The 18,805-nt window shown below is 31.7% G+C and overlaps 1 protein-coding gene across 1 annotated transcript in view; it reads left to right on the top strand.

Moving 5' to 3' along the window:
* The window catches only part of LOC124357204 (neurotrophin 1), a 32,888-nt gene extending 18,654 nt beyond the window's left edge, over positions 1 to 14,234 (top strand). Inside the window, exons 6-12 of the mRNA XM_046808743.1 lie at positions 2,753 to 2,912; positions 4,673 to 4,792; positions 6,844 to 7,008; positions 9,827 to 9,950; positions 12,077 to 12,292; positions 12,671 to 12,846; positions 13,063 to 14,234. Coding sequence (XP_046664699.1) covers positions 2,753 to 2,912; positions 4,673 to 4,792; positions 6,844 to 7,008; positions 9,827 to 9,950; positions 12,077 to 12,292; positions 12,671 to 12,846; positions 13,063 to 13,492 — 1,391 coding nt within the window. The 3' untranslated portion in view covers positions 13,493 to 14,234. The remainder of the gene's footprint in view (positions 1 to 2,752; positions 2,913 to 4,672; positions 4,793 to 6,843; positions 7,009 to 9,826; positions 9,951 to 12,076; positions 12,293 to 12,670; positions 12,847 to 13,062) is intronic.
* The last annotated feature ends 4,571 nt before the right edge of the window (positions 14,235 to 18,805 follow it).

Below are 18,805 nucleotides of genomic sequence, written 5' to 3'. Positions count from 1 at the left end.
CTCTCCTGGGGTAAATGACATATTTGTAATTTGTCCTGATCCATTTAATATTTAAATTTTAAGAGCGGTTCTTTGGGAAGTTGGAGGGAGAAACAGTTATTACAAGTACCTATAAAATAATTCAAACTTCTTATACTAATATTTCAGGATTTTAGGCAGCTTACCTTTTATTCGTATTTTTAAATACGTGGTTATAAAACCGTAACTAGCTGTCCAATGTCTGTATCGTTGAGTGTTCCTTGATTTGAGGACTTGAGTCTAGTAGTTACCCTACTGTTAAACTGAAGGTTTCATTGTTCTCAATTAAAAAGATGGAAAGTCTTCGAACTAAATCTCCATTCAAAACGTTCCGTACATCTGACGATTGTCGGGATTAATAATTTAATGATTATAATGTATTTCCTACATTAAACGTTTTTCAAAATCACAAATGTACGGTACTTTGTGTACTTTAGCTAATTGCAAGATCCGGTAATTGTGGTTGGATATAAATACAGAATCTTGTACATTTTATTATAAACAGTTCATTATTTTATTAAAAATGATTTATTGAAGCTACCAATACCACCTTTGAAGGCTTGCAAACTCCTTGCTACAGCATCGGCAACCTGCACAACGCATATGTAATGTTATAGCTACAACAAATGGAAGGCGCACTGTACTGAAAAGAATAACTACACTGGAACATAATAATTACATTTAAAATCTGTGACGGTCCAGAACATCCAAGTACTCCATCTCTAAGAGTTAAAAAATAAGAAACTAATAATCTCCACTAAGTAAAAGGCGAAGTTTACACTGGTTCTCTTAAAAAATATAACGTTGGAGCCGGTGTATTGAGAACATTAAACACTTTAGCACTTAAACAAAACGTGTCATGTACACTTTTAGAAGCACTAGGCTTATATTGAAAATGGTAACACTTTTATTTTTGACATTATATACCATATACCTAGTGCATAAAACCACTGGAACGTCTATTGTTTATTTTGTTCTTTCGCTAGCTGTCATATAATGTGAGAATTAGATTATTGTCACTATCAGTTAGTTAAAATATTAAAATCTAATTAATTCTTTGGTACTGGCTTTTTCTCCATTCAGAGGAATTTATTCAACTATTATTAAATGTTATAAAATTTTTCTTTATTTTGCAATCCACACACTGGTATTATACCGAACCAGATTTCAATATTTACTTTAGAAATTCTCAGCAGAATAAAACAGAACGATACGAGTCACCCAGTGTGAATATGCTTCATTAAAAGTTTTACATTGAACCATAATCAGTTATGAAACTTAACCAGTTTTTAAGACGTCCGATCTGTATTACATTGTTTCACCCGTTGTAGGGTCACCTTAGTGACGGTTGGAATCAATCTTGGTGCATTTAGAGTGACATACAGGTAATTTATTGTTGTGTCAAAGCTGATAACACACTTAAGTGTGATAAGTGCTGGACGCAGCTTTGCAGTAAATATGTGAGGAAAGCTGTGTCAGTGTCGAAAAACACAGTTATTGTTCCAAGTTTCCGCAGCCTATTCTTGTTAAAGAAAAACATTTCATTGGTATGGCTCTATAATTCTTCACAACCGTCCAGGACACAATATATTAAATCCTCCTCAGTTGACTTAAAGGTTATTTCTATAAAATGTTTCATTTGATAAACTATTTTCAAACATCTCTGACAACCTTAAAAAGTGTTAGACTTATAAATATTATCAATGGAGAAACTGATTATAATTACCAATTAGACTATTATAAATAAAATTAATATTTTCATTGTATTGTAACATACTGTATACAATGAGCTAATTTGCCTATAATGCAATACATAAAGGGTGTAAATTAAGTCCTGATGTGCTTAGATATATTCTAAACAGATTGTAATATCGATGCACAACCTTCGCCATACTTGTTAAAATAATTTTGTGAATTCTTTTAGAAAAAATTCACCCCCCTACCTTTTCACTTTCAATTTTCAAGTTGCAACCCCTATCTTGTGACATGTCCTTTTAAAGGTCATTTAAATAGAAACAACGACACTAAGAAAACACATCTACGAAGTTTCTAGCAAAAGTTATGGCAACCTCTTACATTGTAATGCCACCTAGAAAATGACATCTTACTAAAACTATGCATGCCACAAAAATTAGATACTAGGTGCAGGTATAAGATGGACGCCTCAAAGTTTTACTAAAAGATGTCACGCATGCATTGTGCTGATATAGGCAACACATTGGCATTGTCCCTGTTATTATTTTTTGCATTATTTTCCTATAACTTTGTATCAAATTTTCTAAAATAAAAAAAATAGAAAGGTTGTGATCATTCGCTAAGCATTCTGCTAAGTATTTTTGTTTATCTTAAAATAAGAGTACCACAAAATATAGGCTGGAGATATTAATAGTTTTAAATAAGAAATTGTAATTTCCTTATTAAATTTTTTGAATTATTACATGTTATTCAATCATAAATCGAAAAAATGTTATCCTCTGATATGTAACACTACTAGCCTTGTAACTCTAATCTTTGGCCGTTTTTTCTTGGGCTTGGTAAGAAATATTGAAGCATATATTCCTACTTTAAATGTATATTATTTCACGTTGTGAGATCATAAACTATTATTGCCATTTTTTATTTACAGGAAAATTAGAACGTGATTCTTAATTAAAATTAAATTAACAAAAGCATAAACCGCCATGAATGAACAACTTGCAGATTTCCAGTTAACAAGTATGTCCTGGTGTTGCAGACATGAGGCCTCCTCCACCGCCACGAGGACAAGTACACAAGCTACGGCCAGGTGTTGGCCAGCGACATGTCAACCGCTTCCCTCCAGTCGCTAGACCAGAGGGCGGCGACTGCGAGTACTTCACCAACTCCGTGTGTCTTCAGGTCACCGACTATCCCATGTAAGGGACTGCTCATATCACTGAAACTTTACATAGTTCGACCTTGTTTAAGTTGACGTAATATAACGGTACGCAGTAGTGGATTCTTGCTACGCATCTTGTAGCTGAGAGTGACACTGTATTTGTGAATATATTTGTTGCTGATAAACTGAGTAATAATAATACTTGTTCTACAGTCAGACCTCCAATTGTATGTGCAAAAGGGACGATTATCTGAGTAAACATACTCATGTGTTATCCTGTACTTATAAAACAGATAGCTTAGTATTGAGGTATTAACTTTGCTATTCCTGTACTATACATATGACCAAGGTAACCATGTACACTTATGAAAACTAATTTGCTCTAAACACATCATTTGATGCAGGTTCTCGTACATTAATACTTTTGCCATCTCACACAATTTATTAAATTTTGAGTAGGAGACAAGCAGAAGAATTTGTTGGCATTTTGAATAGATTGTTGTAGCTCAATATCTACAGAACTATAGCCAGGTAGAATTTCAATGAGACCGAGAAGTCATTTTCCAAAAAAGAAAACTTATCAATAAACAATTTCTTGAGAGGGACCCAGCCCATTCTAAATTGTACAATATTTTAACTAAATCCATTCCTTATCATGTGTCCTACTTATTTAAAAACTCCTAATAAGACCCCACAGCTATTCTGAGTTTTCTTTTGAGTCCCAACACTGATTAGCTACAAGGTAATATACTTTAAATTTTACTCAACAATTACAATGTACATCTTCTGTAGTAAATACAAATATTGATTTTACATTACACTGTTTCACAACTATCTCACAACTGTTTTACAAGTGTTGGCTATCTAAACTAGTACCTCGATAAAACAAGTGCGAGGTATCTTCTATAATATCTATCTTCATATAATGTAGGTAGGAAGATCACTATGATGGGAAGGGTTAATTCAATATGAATGTTGAGTTTAGCTCCAGTTCACCGCTCTTTTAGTGCAGCATCTAGAATCTGATGCTGTCACAGAATTGACTCCAGGAATCTGAACTCATGCTCATCTGAAGAGATCCAAAAAACATCTGTGACAAAGAAGCTCAAAGTAAACTCTTTACATCATTTTGACATTAGGAACACCTAGACCACAAAATATAGTGTGATGTAAGTGAAGAGGAATTCTCATTGAATTATCAGGTGCACAATGGAGTCACAAAAATGTTTTAGACACAATCGCCAAGCACGATGGAGCACCCGAGTTTTCTACACATAATGTAGTGTGGGAAGGTTTGATTCAATTTGAATTTTGTATTTAGTCCATTCCACCTTCCTCTTAGTACAGCATCTTGCAACTAACGCTGTCACAGACTAGAGAACAATGTCAAAGACTATAGAACAATGTAAAAGACTATAAGAATACCTCTTCAAATATTTTTGTCATCACATTCAGTGTACAGACTATTAACCTACCTCATGCAAGGTTAAAGTGTTTACCAGAGTATATCGGAATACAGTAAGTTTCAGTATTAACAGTAATATATATATCAAGATTGTTTATTGTGAGCGGGCTGATTAGCTAGATCTCAGATACAGCATCATTAACATAACCCAAGGTGACTATCAAAGCTGTACTGACAGATATCAAGCCACAGGTTGGAATAATGTGACAAGGAGCTATGTAAGTTCCACATTCTCCTGGTAGTATATTCCACGCTTATGGGAGGAAATATGAGAAAGTTGTGGAATATAAAACACTTATTCACATAATATATTTGTATGAATTTTGTTACAGGGAAGCGATACTAAAAAGTATCCAAAGCACTCCAAATAAGGATGCATTTGAAGCTCTCCGAACAGATGCCAATACTGATTTTGGAGAATTCAACTCTACCGTAGAACAACAAATGGAAAGGTGAATTAATTAGGTCTAAGGGAATAAGAACTCAGGGTTATGTCTGCAAGCATTTATGCTTTAATTTATTATTATAATAACTTCTAATGTTTGCTGTAATAATTGTATTTTAGAACAACAAACGCAACCCATCCCATATAAGAAAAATCAGTATGCAATCAGTATGTTTTTTGTATGCTTGAAAAATGAATGAGAGAAAATTAATTGTTAGTCATTAGTATTATATTGTCACCAAGATGACAAATTTTGAGATGGACAACAGTTTGAGATGGTGGAACATAAGAATAGTCTAAATATTCTAGAATCTAGTTTTCAGTTGTTATATTACAATACTGAAAATCGAGTTTAAAAATAAACACCTTAAAGGGAAAAAATGTTTTTATTGCTACTGAGCTCTTATTAAAGAAATCTATAATATGTCGACCGTATAAAAAATAAACATACACATTGTTTTAAAATTCTACTTCTTCAAGCAATTAGTATACAAAACAAAAAAATTTCTATTTTAATTTCATTATTATAAGGCACTGGTGTTATACCTCGCATGAATTATTGACCAAAGTGGATTTCACGAGACAAGTAAGTCATGCATTTATTATTGTGTTATTTATATCATGAAAGATATTTAAAGTTGTGTCTTTTTACAGGATATAATAGTGGTGACTTGGGTATTTTTGTACTTTTGATCAGTTGTTATGAAATTTTTAACTCAACATTTTTTTTTAACTCTAAGACATATAAACTTTGAAACTATTAATGGTAGATTTTTCTTTTAATAGAAATAAATAACAACTAATAAGATAATACACACATGCAAAACTTCGGCAATACTTAAACCATCTGAGTTATAGTTTTTTAAATGAAATGTAAACAAACAAACTAAAAGATGTTAAACGCAGTGAAATAAACTGTAATTTAAGAGGAAATGTATTGTTTATTTTTCTCATTTAACCATATCTCATTTCCACTTGTTCGAACACCCTGTATATTTATAAAGAAAATCAACACTAAACGACACATTAATGCTATGTGGTTCACTTAACCCCTCCAAAAAAGTAAAATTTTCACAGTTTAACCGTTATAATTTTTAAGACCAAAAGTTATGAAATAAAGTTAATAAAATTGAAAAATTTGAGTTGTTTAATGCTTATATAACTAAAATGATGAATAATACAATATAAAAAAGAATAGGAAAATCTTTGAAATAAATTCAAGTACAACTCACGATTAAAGTAATATTAATGAACTGGAATTTTGGATAGTCTATTTCTATATAACCACAGAAAGCAATAAAAGCTAAAAATTCAAATATTATTGTATCAAACTCCAAAATTAACTCAATCAATTATTCAAGAATCAAGAAGTTTTTATTGTCTTTAAACACAAACTGTGTAATTGACAAAGTCATAGTCTATGTACTTTAGAATATTGAATATTAGAATATACAAAGAAGTCAAATAAATTAAGAAGAAAAATCAGGAACTTTAAAATTAATTCTGACTTTAAATACTGTGGCCAGACAAAAAGAAAGTAAAAAAGAGAGTTAAATAACATTAACCAGGTTGAAAATATCAAAAGGAAGAGAAATCAAAATAATTTAGTAAATAATAAACCTGAATTTTTTATTTTTGGTGTTGTTTTCATCTTGGGTTTTAGATTTAGCATACACATTAAAACACTTTCTTAATTTTATCTCCATATAATTTCCAATAGCATGTGTTTTGTTTAGTTTCAATTTTTTTTAAAATCATAACAGTTTTGTTTAGTTATGTGGGTGTGTGAGTCTGGATTGTTTTAACTGGAATGGATTGTTTGATTCAAAATTAGTAAAGAAAAAAGTATAATATATTTGAAAAGAAAGGAGCGTACGGAGTGAATAGTTGTAAACTGTTTATATTTATTAATTTTGTTGATGATTCGATTGAAACATTATCCCTAAGAATGAATAAGATTTTTCAAAACACTATTTATGAACTGTTGGTGTTAATATAAATTAATAGTCATTATTAATTGTGTTTATACCATATTGCAACAGATTTATATTGTATCAGGCGAGTAGGAGATGCAAGCAGAGAGGACCAGGAGAACAACGGACATATGTGTAGCTCCAAGGTAGAGATAGCCAGACCTAAACGAGCCAGAGCTACTAGTGGTCAGTGGAAATATGTTGTCAACACAGGAGACTACACTCAGACCCTCAGGCTGGAAATGTGCTTGTAAGTGATCATGTTGTAAAATCTGGATTTTCTTGTTAATCACCATGTTCTTCTAAGGTTATATAGGTGCATGATTGGATGGTTTAAATGGTTTGTTTCGTTGTTTTAAGTATTCATATCAACTACAAAATATTGATGGTTATTAAAATATTTTTGAGTTTGTTATGTGTGTTCTTAAAACCTATGACAATCGCTAAGAATGGTTCTAAGAAACGTGTAATTTAATGCTCAACGATTTAAAAAACCAAACTGACAGTCATTAAACTACAGGAAACTGGAGAATAAGCCGTTCAGTATGCAGGAAAGAAATAACACACTCCAATACATATCTTAACACTCAGATATGTATTGGAGTGTGTTATACATACCATAAGCACAATACATATGTCACACTATCCAGCCCTGAAGCTGTATTCCATATGCATTTTTCTGTTATATGCTGTAACAACTTATATTTTCTACCTATAATGATATTAAAACTGTAAATATTAAATTTAGCTTCATTTAATCTTCCACTTAGTGCAGTTTCTTAAATGTGATAGCATCACAGACTGTAATTTCCTTTTTTAATTTGGTTTATAATTTCTTTAATTTCCCAATATTTTTTTATGACAATATTTTGTTTCTTAAATTGCTATTTGCTATAAAAGATACATTGTTTCCTCCGTATAATATAGGGTTTTTCTTCCAAATCTATCTACTGTAATTGAAACTTTACATTTTAATAATTACTATCCCTCGTCTTTATAAACTGTTTATTAGTTGGTTTACTTTCTATAAATCCCACCATGGATTGTTTTATTCCCACAAATTACTTTGCCGGGCCAAGAAACCCAGCAAAACTTATTGAAGCCTTTACTTGAATAAGTTTGAATACAAATTTACTTGAAATATATACAATTCAAAAACAGAAAAGTAAGTAACATAATAGCGTAAAGTGTGTTTGTCGTCTTATACAGGATTTAATGGATTAATACGAGGATACATTTCAAGAAGTTAGAATCTTAAATTACTTACAAATTTTGTGAAAACTCAACTAATTAAATATGGGTCATGGTACCCCTGAAGGGAAGTGTTTTGGGCATAGTCAACACAGACTTTGAATGACCTCTTCCTTGCTCACCTATTTTTTTACATTATTATTTACATTATATATTATGCCTACACCTCTAGTTATGTTTTTTGATGAGGTCCTTCTATTTCTAACTTGAACATTAACAGTATAAAGATAATGTTAGTAAAGTAAAACATTTACAATTCTACAAAACATTTAAAAAAATTAAAGGCTAGTCCAAAGATGGTACACTCTAAGGCTAAAGGATCTCTAAGACGTCACGCATTTTAATTCTAAATTAACTAAAGTCAACACATATTTTATAGTGCCTATGGAGTACTACATTAATAAACCCTTTTGGTTACAAAAAGTAAAACCAATAAAAAGAGAAGACAGCTGTGAGCCCATTAATTCGAACAATATTTTCATTAGTATAGTTAAAAGATCAGAAATGTTATTTGTCTCTAGACCATGGCTGGCAATTGACATTGTCATGACCGTTTCATAAGTTAAATTATAATGGCTACCAACAATTAAAATAGTAAATAGATTCAGTGATAAACATTGACCAGGACTATATTAGCAGTACATTTCTAAGTTAAACCAATAAAATACTACTAACAATAATAACAAGATGATTTATATCAATAACACAGTAGATATGTCAAAATAAACTAAAAATCAACAGTACATTACAAGTTTAAAACACATTTAAATCAACAATAAACAAATAAAAGGCCAACAATGAAATGTACATCCAAAACAATAACAGAACAAGGAAACAATTTAAAATTATCAGAAAGGCGACATAAGAAAATCAATTCTTGGCTACTTTTTCTACCACCCATTAACTACAATCACTGATATCTGAGGTGGCGCCAAATTTGAAAATAATCCTCAGAGGGGGTATGAATGCTGATGCTGTTGATCGCAAACCGCCTAATTATTTGCTGTGTGAGTATTGTACAAAAGTCCTAGCTTGGACACCACTATACGAAGTTACATTAGGTCCCACCCAGGCTGAGGAAAATTATGAAGATGAGTAGCTTCATTCTTTGTGCCAGAGTTTGGGGCCCTAATAGTATTATTGCCAAACCTGAATCCCCAGAGAATCCATTCACCTGCCGGTCTCACTCTCATCAAATAGGTAATTTAGGTCTACCAACATCTATAAGTGTTGGATATCTGTGATCTCATCAGATGACTATTTTCAGTTAGTTTCCGACAATGGTTCCTAATATCACCATTGATAAAGCACAAGATACCATCTTTTGTGGTATTCCAAATGTTTGGAGTTTACTTGAGCTTCAAGTTCTAAGATTCAATTAAAAGTTTAATCAAATGTTAGTCATATAAAATATTTATTTTTATTAGTTTCTTATATTTTTTATTTAACTGATTGGACTTTTAATTCAGTTTCCTTTAAAATTTAACATTGTTTCTCTTCTGAATGGCATAATCAAGACTGAAAAGTCTTGAATCGTATAAGAAATAATTTTTTTTTATTTAGCAGGACTCATTTAATAGAAAAGATTTTAATGCGAAAGAGATTATAAAAGTCACATGTACGTGAACCATTCCACTTTAGACTTCATTACCGGAACCACTCTAACACATTCGTTGGCTAAAGCAGTGGGGGGGCTAAAGCATAGGGAAAAGATGAGAGAAAAGTAATTTTGTTGATTATTTACATGATATTCATAACTGGATGGTAAAACTGATTAAATGTAAAGTACTGTGGTACATTTGTTTCTGGTTTTTCAGAAAGCCGCAGCAGCCTTGCTCGTACCTGGCGGACAACTTCAAGTCCGAGTGTACACAAGTGTACAACTACCACAGACTACTCACTTGGGACCAGAAGTCCGGACTCTCTATGGATATTTTTAAGGTGACACAATTTTCATTTCTTTATATAATTGCACTGTTTAGGAGACTGAAATGTGTGAAAGTTAATTTAGATGGAAGTAACAGTCTTGAAAACAGAAACAATAATCTTTTCTTTTACATATTCTTTGTTTGGAAGAAACAAACAGTATAGCTCCATTTTGTTAATGTACTTCATATTTTGTCAATATTCCTTAAGTGGTTAAAATCACTGGAAATATATACTAATCATGGTTTTTGAGTATTGCCTACTCACTACTGTATGATTAATTCAGCTATTGATTATTTTAACCAAATTATCTGGTTGTATTAGATATAGACTACATCTATGTTGAATGCAATTAAGAAAATAATTTAACTATTTGAGCATGAGAAAGAATACTCATATGATTTAGTTAATAAGTATTGTTATATCAGTACGTAAGTCATACATACAGTATATGTGTAGCTAAGAACTGCCTAAGGAATATTTAGGCAGTGTTAATAAAGTTGGTCGAAATAACACAGATGATTCTGTGGGCTCATCCATTGTGTTATTTTGCTATTCTTAACATAATTGTGTATGACTGTGTTGTAAATTAATAACTTATTTATAGTAAATAGTTTCATTACCTTCTTCACAACATTTTATTTATTTTACCTATACTTGGAAGAGCAAGTTAGCAAAATATTCCTCTTAATGATTAGCTTTACAAATTTGATATCAATTTTCATAAAATGTTGGATCAGATATTAAGGCTTGCCACTCAATACTCGTTTGTGGGAAATTGTTTAAGCATTCTTTTATGTTAGATAACTTCAGCAGTCAATATAGAGATATATTGAGATATCTGGTATTCACATGTTCCCAAGTGGTTCATGATCCATGTTACACTAAAGTTAAACTGTAGGTCTAGTAAATGTCTCTCATCACAGAGATAACTATCACAGAGTATGGTACCACTTGGGATATATCTTGTATATATATATATATGTATATATATTTGAGGACATGAGAGTTGAGATTATACAGACCAGTATCAGGACCTGAGTGGTTCGTTGTTCTTGATAAAGTGTAGGTCTCCTATCACTGGGATAATCAATTAATGAACCTTTATAATGATCTGTCGAGCGTAGACAGAATATGTCTACACAGATCATTCACACTAATTCTACACATGATTAGTCTCACAAGCAGGGCATTTCCAAAATTTTGCCTTATACAATTTCTGAATATGTGACTAAATGAGGTTTACAAGATTTTCTGAGGTTTACAAAATAATAATGTAAAAATCCAACAAAATTCATTCTACTCTATGATATACTTATATCTTATTTATTAGGAGATATTAAATTGTATATAATTTTTATTGTTTAAATAGTAATAATAGTAGTAGCATAATAGTAACATGGAGAAAGGTCTAATTTTAAAATTATAATTCATATGCATCCAAACGCTTTTTTATTTCTATAAAGTGTGTACGTTTTGAATATGTAAACGATGAAGTACAGCAAAGTTTGAGATTTTTTCAGAGTACCTCATAAAATCATTTAAAATATTTTACAACTAAAAACGAGGGCGTAAATCTTTAGGAGGTTCAATATTGTTCTAGGGAAAAGTCAAGGTCAATTTAATACAGCTGACATTTTAATGCTCAACACAATTATTGTCTTTGTTTTCATAAATTTGCTAAGAATTATGAGGCAACTATTATACATCTGAGAAGTTATTATACTTTCCCACTTCGAATTCAGTGTTTTGTTTAATATATGATATGGACATATGTTCAGACATATTGTGTTTCTTATATAGACTATACGCAGTATCACAGCCTTTTATGACTTTTAAAAGTTTCATATCAACAGGAAGTCATAGAAATAGTTTATGAGTGTATGTGTAATACAAAAGTTGTATATTTCATATTTATTATATTGTACACATATACATAGGCCTACATATATATGAAAGATTTATTTTAAGTGCGTACATTTGTTGCATTAATTTCATTGAACTGTTTGAAACATGTACTGAAACAAAGCTTATACTTTAAATAAACATGGGAACAGAAAAGCGAATGATCCCTAGAAACATTCTAATAATTATTACTCACAAGGAATAATGGACAAGAACTAACCAGGTTTTGTCAACAGGTACCAACATGCTGTTCCTGCCACGTCCACAGCACGCCCTATCCTTTCTTGCCGACTCAAACAATGAGTGAGTCAGTGAGGATGCCGAGTCAGCCAGTGGAGCCGGTAAGACATGCTACGCCACCTCCTCGACTCAACTATGTGGAGTCTCCGGAGAACAATTTTGTGGCAGCAGATGAATCTCCGGTCATACACAGACTACCACCACCTAAACAGGTCAAATCACGTTATCATACAATATTGACTGTTTCAAAGTAGGGATGCGGTGTTGGAAATATTTCTATCAGGCATAATGTATAATTTTGATTTATTTTATTACATAGTACTTTAAATCACAAACACTTTGTTTTATTTTGTATTGTAAAAAAGTAAAAAAAAACACAAGATTTACAGATTAATAGATATAACATACCATTTATATCACTCTCTATAAATCATATGATCATGTGATTATGTGATTATTATCATATTGAGAATAAATATTTCAGCTTTTGTTACGGCTCCAGCAAAAATTACTAAAGTAAATTACGTGTATCGTTAAAATATTACACTGCTCCTCTGTATATCTATTAATATCCTGAATCATTGAAGCAGGTGTTACACAGACGACCTCTTGGAGGGCTTCACAATATCCCCAAAAGGGAGTCCCTGTCCCCTCCCCGGGGAGTGCTGGGGAACAGTGAAGAGCACGTCCGGTACTCCTACCCACCTTACGAGAATCTACTGAGGAGAACTCTGTCCAGAAACGTGTCAGAGGTCAATGACATCAGGTACTGCGAGACATTGTTCAATATTATAGACTTAAAAACAAGTAAAAATATCTTTCTTTATTTATTTCTGGTGGTAATTTAACATAATTCCTAACCTAACACTCTAACTAAATTAGAGAAAATTTTGATTAATTTATTAAAATACAAATACAAATACAAATACAATACATTAAATCAATACCAAGTACATAATTAGCTTAAAATTAAACTTTGCAGGCCCAAGTACCACCCGGTTCAGCCAACTCTGAATCAGAGGCACCCAGAGCTGCCGATAGATAGTCTATTGGCCGACAACACCTTCTCCTTCGTGACTTCCATGCCTGACTACAGGCCGACGAGACCGCCTTACCAGGACTCCAGGTTCCGCAGTACCACCCTCCCCACAACGCCCAGGAGGGTGGTCACCTACCCTCCTTCCACGACCAAGCGGATAGTCCCGTCCTCTCAACCTACCCCCACCACTCATAGAGCTGTCACACACACGGCGCCCACACAGCAGACCTCCTCCAAGAGAGTCAACTACAGCTACCACCCCATCATTGACTTCTTCAAGACGAGCGTGTCTGCGGTGGACCTCGGTGAGGACAAGCTGAACAACGCAGAGTGGACTCCCATCACTGATGGCCCCAAGCTGATGCCAAAGTAAATTTCACATTTGCATCATAAAATAAATAGGAAAGACTCACAAGCTTTATACAGTGTTTTGTCTAGTATTCTTGGGAATGTTTAAAAAAGTACAAAAATTTTAGTTTTTTTTATATAATTTATACATTTTTATATTTCAGGAAACATATTTTTAAACTGGTTTAAAATTTTCACTAAAACATCTTACATAAAATGGATGTTTTGAAAATAAAATGCATGATATATGTGTCTCAAATGCGTACAAGGTGCTATTGTAAATATTGTAATATATAATTTAAGACTTTTGTACAAATTAGAAGCTCTCTAAATATTTCTTGAATGGTGTTCACTAGTAATACTGCATAAACCCAAAAGCGGCAAAAATCCTAGTATTTAAAACAAACATTGGTTTTTGTGTTGTATACTAAACAGTATTTATCACTGCATGTTTCATTCACAGAAATAACACGCTTGCACTATTCAATGCCCACCATGTACAACATGATTAATGTTAATACATTACATACTGTAGAACATGTAAAAAAGAAATATTATTTAGTCTTTAATCCTTTTACTGCTTATTTCATCCTCTAAATAAGTAGCATGAACTCTTAGAAGAAAACATTAACTTTTATAGTAAAATTCTTATTGGAACTATGAGTAAACAACTGTGAGTAAATAATTACATTTTGAGTTTTAGATCAGAAAAAACCTATATAGACACAAAGATAGATTTATTAATCCCAGTACAGCGACACTTTTAACATAATCTTTATTTATTTGTAAATATAAATAGTTTTAATCTTTCTTGTTGAATTTTGTATTTAATTAATTATTAATTGAATAAAAAGATCAGTTTAAGTCTGTTTCACTATCCTTCTTTCCTTGAATTTAATGTAAGTTCTGAATCTTGTGAGGAAATCCCATTAGTAACAACAGAAAGTGGCACTCACTAATGATCCATAGATATTTTAAAGAAACTATGTTGTCCATGCACAATTGTTTATTATAAGTGTTATATTCCGTATTACTGAGTTGAAGCTTGACACCCTAATTGTGATAAATGTGTATTACTAAGTTGAAGCTATGATAAATAAATAAATAAAAATGTCTTTATTGGTAGAGCGTTCATCAAAGTACAAACTCTGCTTTTCATGACAAGTCCTGTCAAAGTAAACAAAATTCATTATACGTAGATCACACAAAAATAAAAATAAAGGTAACATTTATAACTTGAACATTTTTGCAACACTTTTCTTAAGTTTTAAGTAAGAGGCTGAGGGTTTTTATTGCAGAGGGCAGAGCATTTATATTCTTTTGTTCCAAAGTGTCTAAATCCCTTTTTCCCTGTCTCTAAACTTGTCCTTGGTAGGTGTAATAGACAATCCTGTCAACTACAGCGTTAACTCAACTCATGTCTAAAAACCAGATTTCTCCTAAGATATTTTGATAATAATGATAAGTGTGTATTACTGAGTTGAAGCTTGACACCCCAATTATTATAAGTGTGTATTATTGAGTTGAAGTAAAGTAACTTTTAAACAGTAACGTAAAATTTAAATAATACTGCATAAAAATAGCTATAACAAGAAATTTATCATTGAAAGAATAACAATTAAAAATGTAAAACATATCAAAATTGTCACTCTGATTTGTTAACATTGCCATTATAACATATAACACTAATAACATTGAATGTCAGAGGATCATACAAAAGCAAGTACTTCTCACGCCTTGTTATCCTACTACCATTAATTATATAACAAAGGCTAAACTTATTTAATTATTTCTACCTCTATGAAACCACAATATGCACTTTTCTTCTCATCTTCCTGGTGCAGTGGTTATCACAAAGTTTAGGTCTTTTGTTCGATGTATTTGTGTCTTTGTTCAATTATAGCAGGAACTGTCAAAGGATATTCTTTCCATTGTCTTGCTTCGCATTCATATGTGATATTAGAATGTTTGGATGACACCATTTCTACTTTGATAATTGGAAAAGATATAATATATGTATCGGTCATAGATCGAATACAAGTACAGTAAATAGCTACACTTATGGGTAAACTTATATAGAGGTTGAAGGTAAGCTATTTCAATAAAGTATAGTTTCAATGTTAATGAGCACCCCATCACTGATAGACCAGGTCAACAAAAGTCAAGTGATGAACAAATGGATTACAGACCAGGTCATCAAAAGTTAAGTGATGAACACATGGATTAGGAAAGGGACAAGGTAAGCTATTCCAATAAAGTACAGTTTCAATGTTAATGAGCACCCCATCACTGATAGACCAGGTCAACAAAAGTCAAGTGATGAAGACATGGATTACAGACCAGGTCAACAAAAGTTAAGTGATGGACGAACACATGGATTATGAAAGGGACAATGTAAGCTATTCCAATAAAGTACAGTTTCAATGTTAATGACCACCCCATCACTGATAGACCAAGTCAGCAAAAGTCAAGTGAGGAAGACATGGATTACAGACCAGGTCAACAAAAGTCAAGTGATGAACACATGGATTAGGAAAGGGACAAGGTAAGCTATTCCAATAAAGTACAGTTTCAATGTTAATGAGCACCCCATCACTGATAGACCAGGTCAACAAAAGTCAAGTGATGAACACATGGATTGGGAAAGGGACAAGGTAAACTAATCCCTTAAAGTACAGTGTTAATGAGCACCTCATCCTTGTTGGGTTAGATCAACAAAAGGCAAGTGAGGTACACATGGATTGAGAAGGGAATACTGTATACTATTCTCTTTAACTATGCGTTCTTCGTTAATGTGTACCTCATACTTGTTTCTAAAAGCACAAATTTATTTTAATCACCATTACTATTTCCAGAAAATCCTTGATAGGAATTTATTAATTATAACATCATAAAGTATCGTGTCACATAGGATATAACACCATATAAAATATAAGCCATTACATAGATATGTTTAATAATATGATATTGGATAATTTACCATTGATGAAAAACGCCAAAAATCAAAATGAAACTGACACATTTAAACAAAGAAATTATCAGCGTTATAAATTTAAAATTTTTTGTCGTATTTAAAACACATTGTTCACAATGTTTCATATAACTTCATGCAATTAATTACTCCAAGTATATTATTGGATGATAAAATTTAAATTTAATATGCAAATAATCATTATATTTTGATATCAATAATGGCCTATTATCTTTAGCCAATAAGCAAACTAGAATAACTTTAAAACTTACCACAATTATTAGTTCAACCTTTTTCTATAATCACTATTGAGCGTGAAATTGATCTAAATAAGAAATTTGTGTTAGTAATTTATATTTTAAGTGTAAATGTGACCAAATATTAAGTATGCTGTGCGTAATCAGTATTGTAATAAAGATAATTTAAGACAAATGTACTGTTTTTACAACAGATTTCAAGAAATAACCAGACGTAACCTATTATAACCTCACATAACCTAAACTAGCATAACCTAACCTTACCGGTTGTATATAGTAATACATAAAATATGATAATTAAAACTCTAACACCCTCATTGAGATGACGTTTATAATACTGGAAACGTTATAAATAAAATAATATTAATCTCTTTGACCATAAACAATAGCTATTATACATAATTGCCGAATATTAATAATAAGTAAATGAATTACTCTGGTTGTAAAATATTTTTATTTGCATTATTGGGGCAACAATAATAATTGAACTACACTGTAGGAAATATAATTCATTCCATCCTTTAATGTTAATGCACACGTAAAGCCTAGAAAAAAAACCATTCATAGTTTTGCTTATCATCTGAATCTCTTAACAATGAACACTGAAATAATATATCTTTATTATGCCTACTTCCGTTTCAAAATGACACAGAGTCTCATCATATATTACATCATAAGTGCTATAACTGAGAAGCTAAGGACTTAGACTTCAGTATTCCTCCACGCTGCCCTAAATAGTTCTTTTGTTTTTTAAATCGTTGAAGCTATTCCATCAGATATCATAGTATACTGGAGAGAAATTTAAATTATTTCACAGTTACTTATAAAAAATTGTTTCAATCGATTTCGGGGATCCAAAACATACTATTTATCTTGGATTCTATTGAAACTAGTAGCGTTGTAATTGCAATTAAATTCTCAAAATAGTTGGTGTTTATTACAATTTTTATAACTATACTCGTTTTTACGTTATTTGACTTTAAAAATTTTCAACAGACGCCATTTTGTTAATATTAAAGAAAATAACAAAATTGTTTTTTTCATTTGCCTATTCAAACCTATGTGCCAAATTTTGTTTCATTACCTCTACTAGTTGTAGAGGCAATAATTTGTTAATAAAAAAATACAAAATGGCGGCTAGCGGCTAAACAAAGTGGAAATTGGAAAAAAGTTATTCTTCATTTTCAGCTCAGAATCACACACAGAGTTTGAGAAACATAGCCAGCTTAACCTCTTTGTTACATCCTGTATAGGCAAATGTTTCTCTTACGGATTTCAATTCGTAAATAATATAAATGTGATTGTTTCAAGTTTTGTAAATCGGTTATTCAAAAAGCTACTGTGTACGATTGTGTTTAAATTTCGCATTACCGTTGGAAAAATACGAGTATGCTTCTCAAATATGACTACTTCCGTTTTAAAATTATCATAAGACTCTTTCATAATACATCGTAAGTAGAACACAGTTTACTCTCCTCGGATTCCTCTCCTCGGTCTAAGATAGTTCAACTAGGCTACTACTGAAATCTTTTAAGGTCTTTAATTAAAACATTACGGATTGTTGCACGGACATTCTAATAGAAATATCTTTGAATGCTCACTTACAGTATCTCTACTGTATTATTAAAACTGCCTCGTGCCGCGAGAACGTTTCAGGTTAGCTGAGAAAATAAATAAAATAAGAACTGTAACAGCCTCACACCCTCTTCTTCATTTCCCCGAACAAAACATTTTCTCTTGGCAACATGTTCGTTTGCTGGCCAAAGTAACTATTGGCCCTCATAAGTATTGCATGTTTGCGAGTGGCTTTAACTTTTCTAGTCTCGGTTGCTAAGAGATCAAATCTATCAATAACTTATTTACAACATAGATCGTTACGTTCTTATCTGTTTCTACATTTATTGCCTGAGGAAAATACATTTGTCAGTCAGTACGTCTGTCTATCCGCACTACATCTCGAAAAGAAACTAAAATATACACTTGAACATTTGCTTGAAGTTTAATTTCTGTATAGGCAAACCCGAGTTCAATAAAGATGCATGTAAATCCATAGGATTTGGCTGAACGTTTGCAAATATTTCTACTTTAGTCTGTTAGTATTTTTTTTTTT

Source organism: Homalodisca vitripennis, chromosome 3, assembly GCF_021130785.1.
Source record: "Homalodisca vitripennis isolate AUS2020 chromosome 3, UT_GWSS_2.1, whole genome shotgun sequence".
Taxonomy (NCBI): Eukaryota; Metazoa; Arthropoda; class Insecta; order Hemiptera; family Cicadellidae; genus Homalodisca; species Homalodisca vitripennis.
This window is presented reverse-complemented; position numbering and strand designations above follow the sequence as displayed.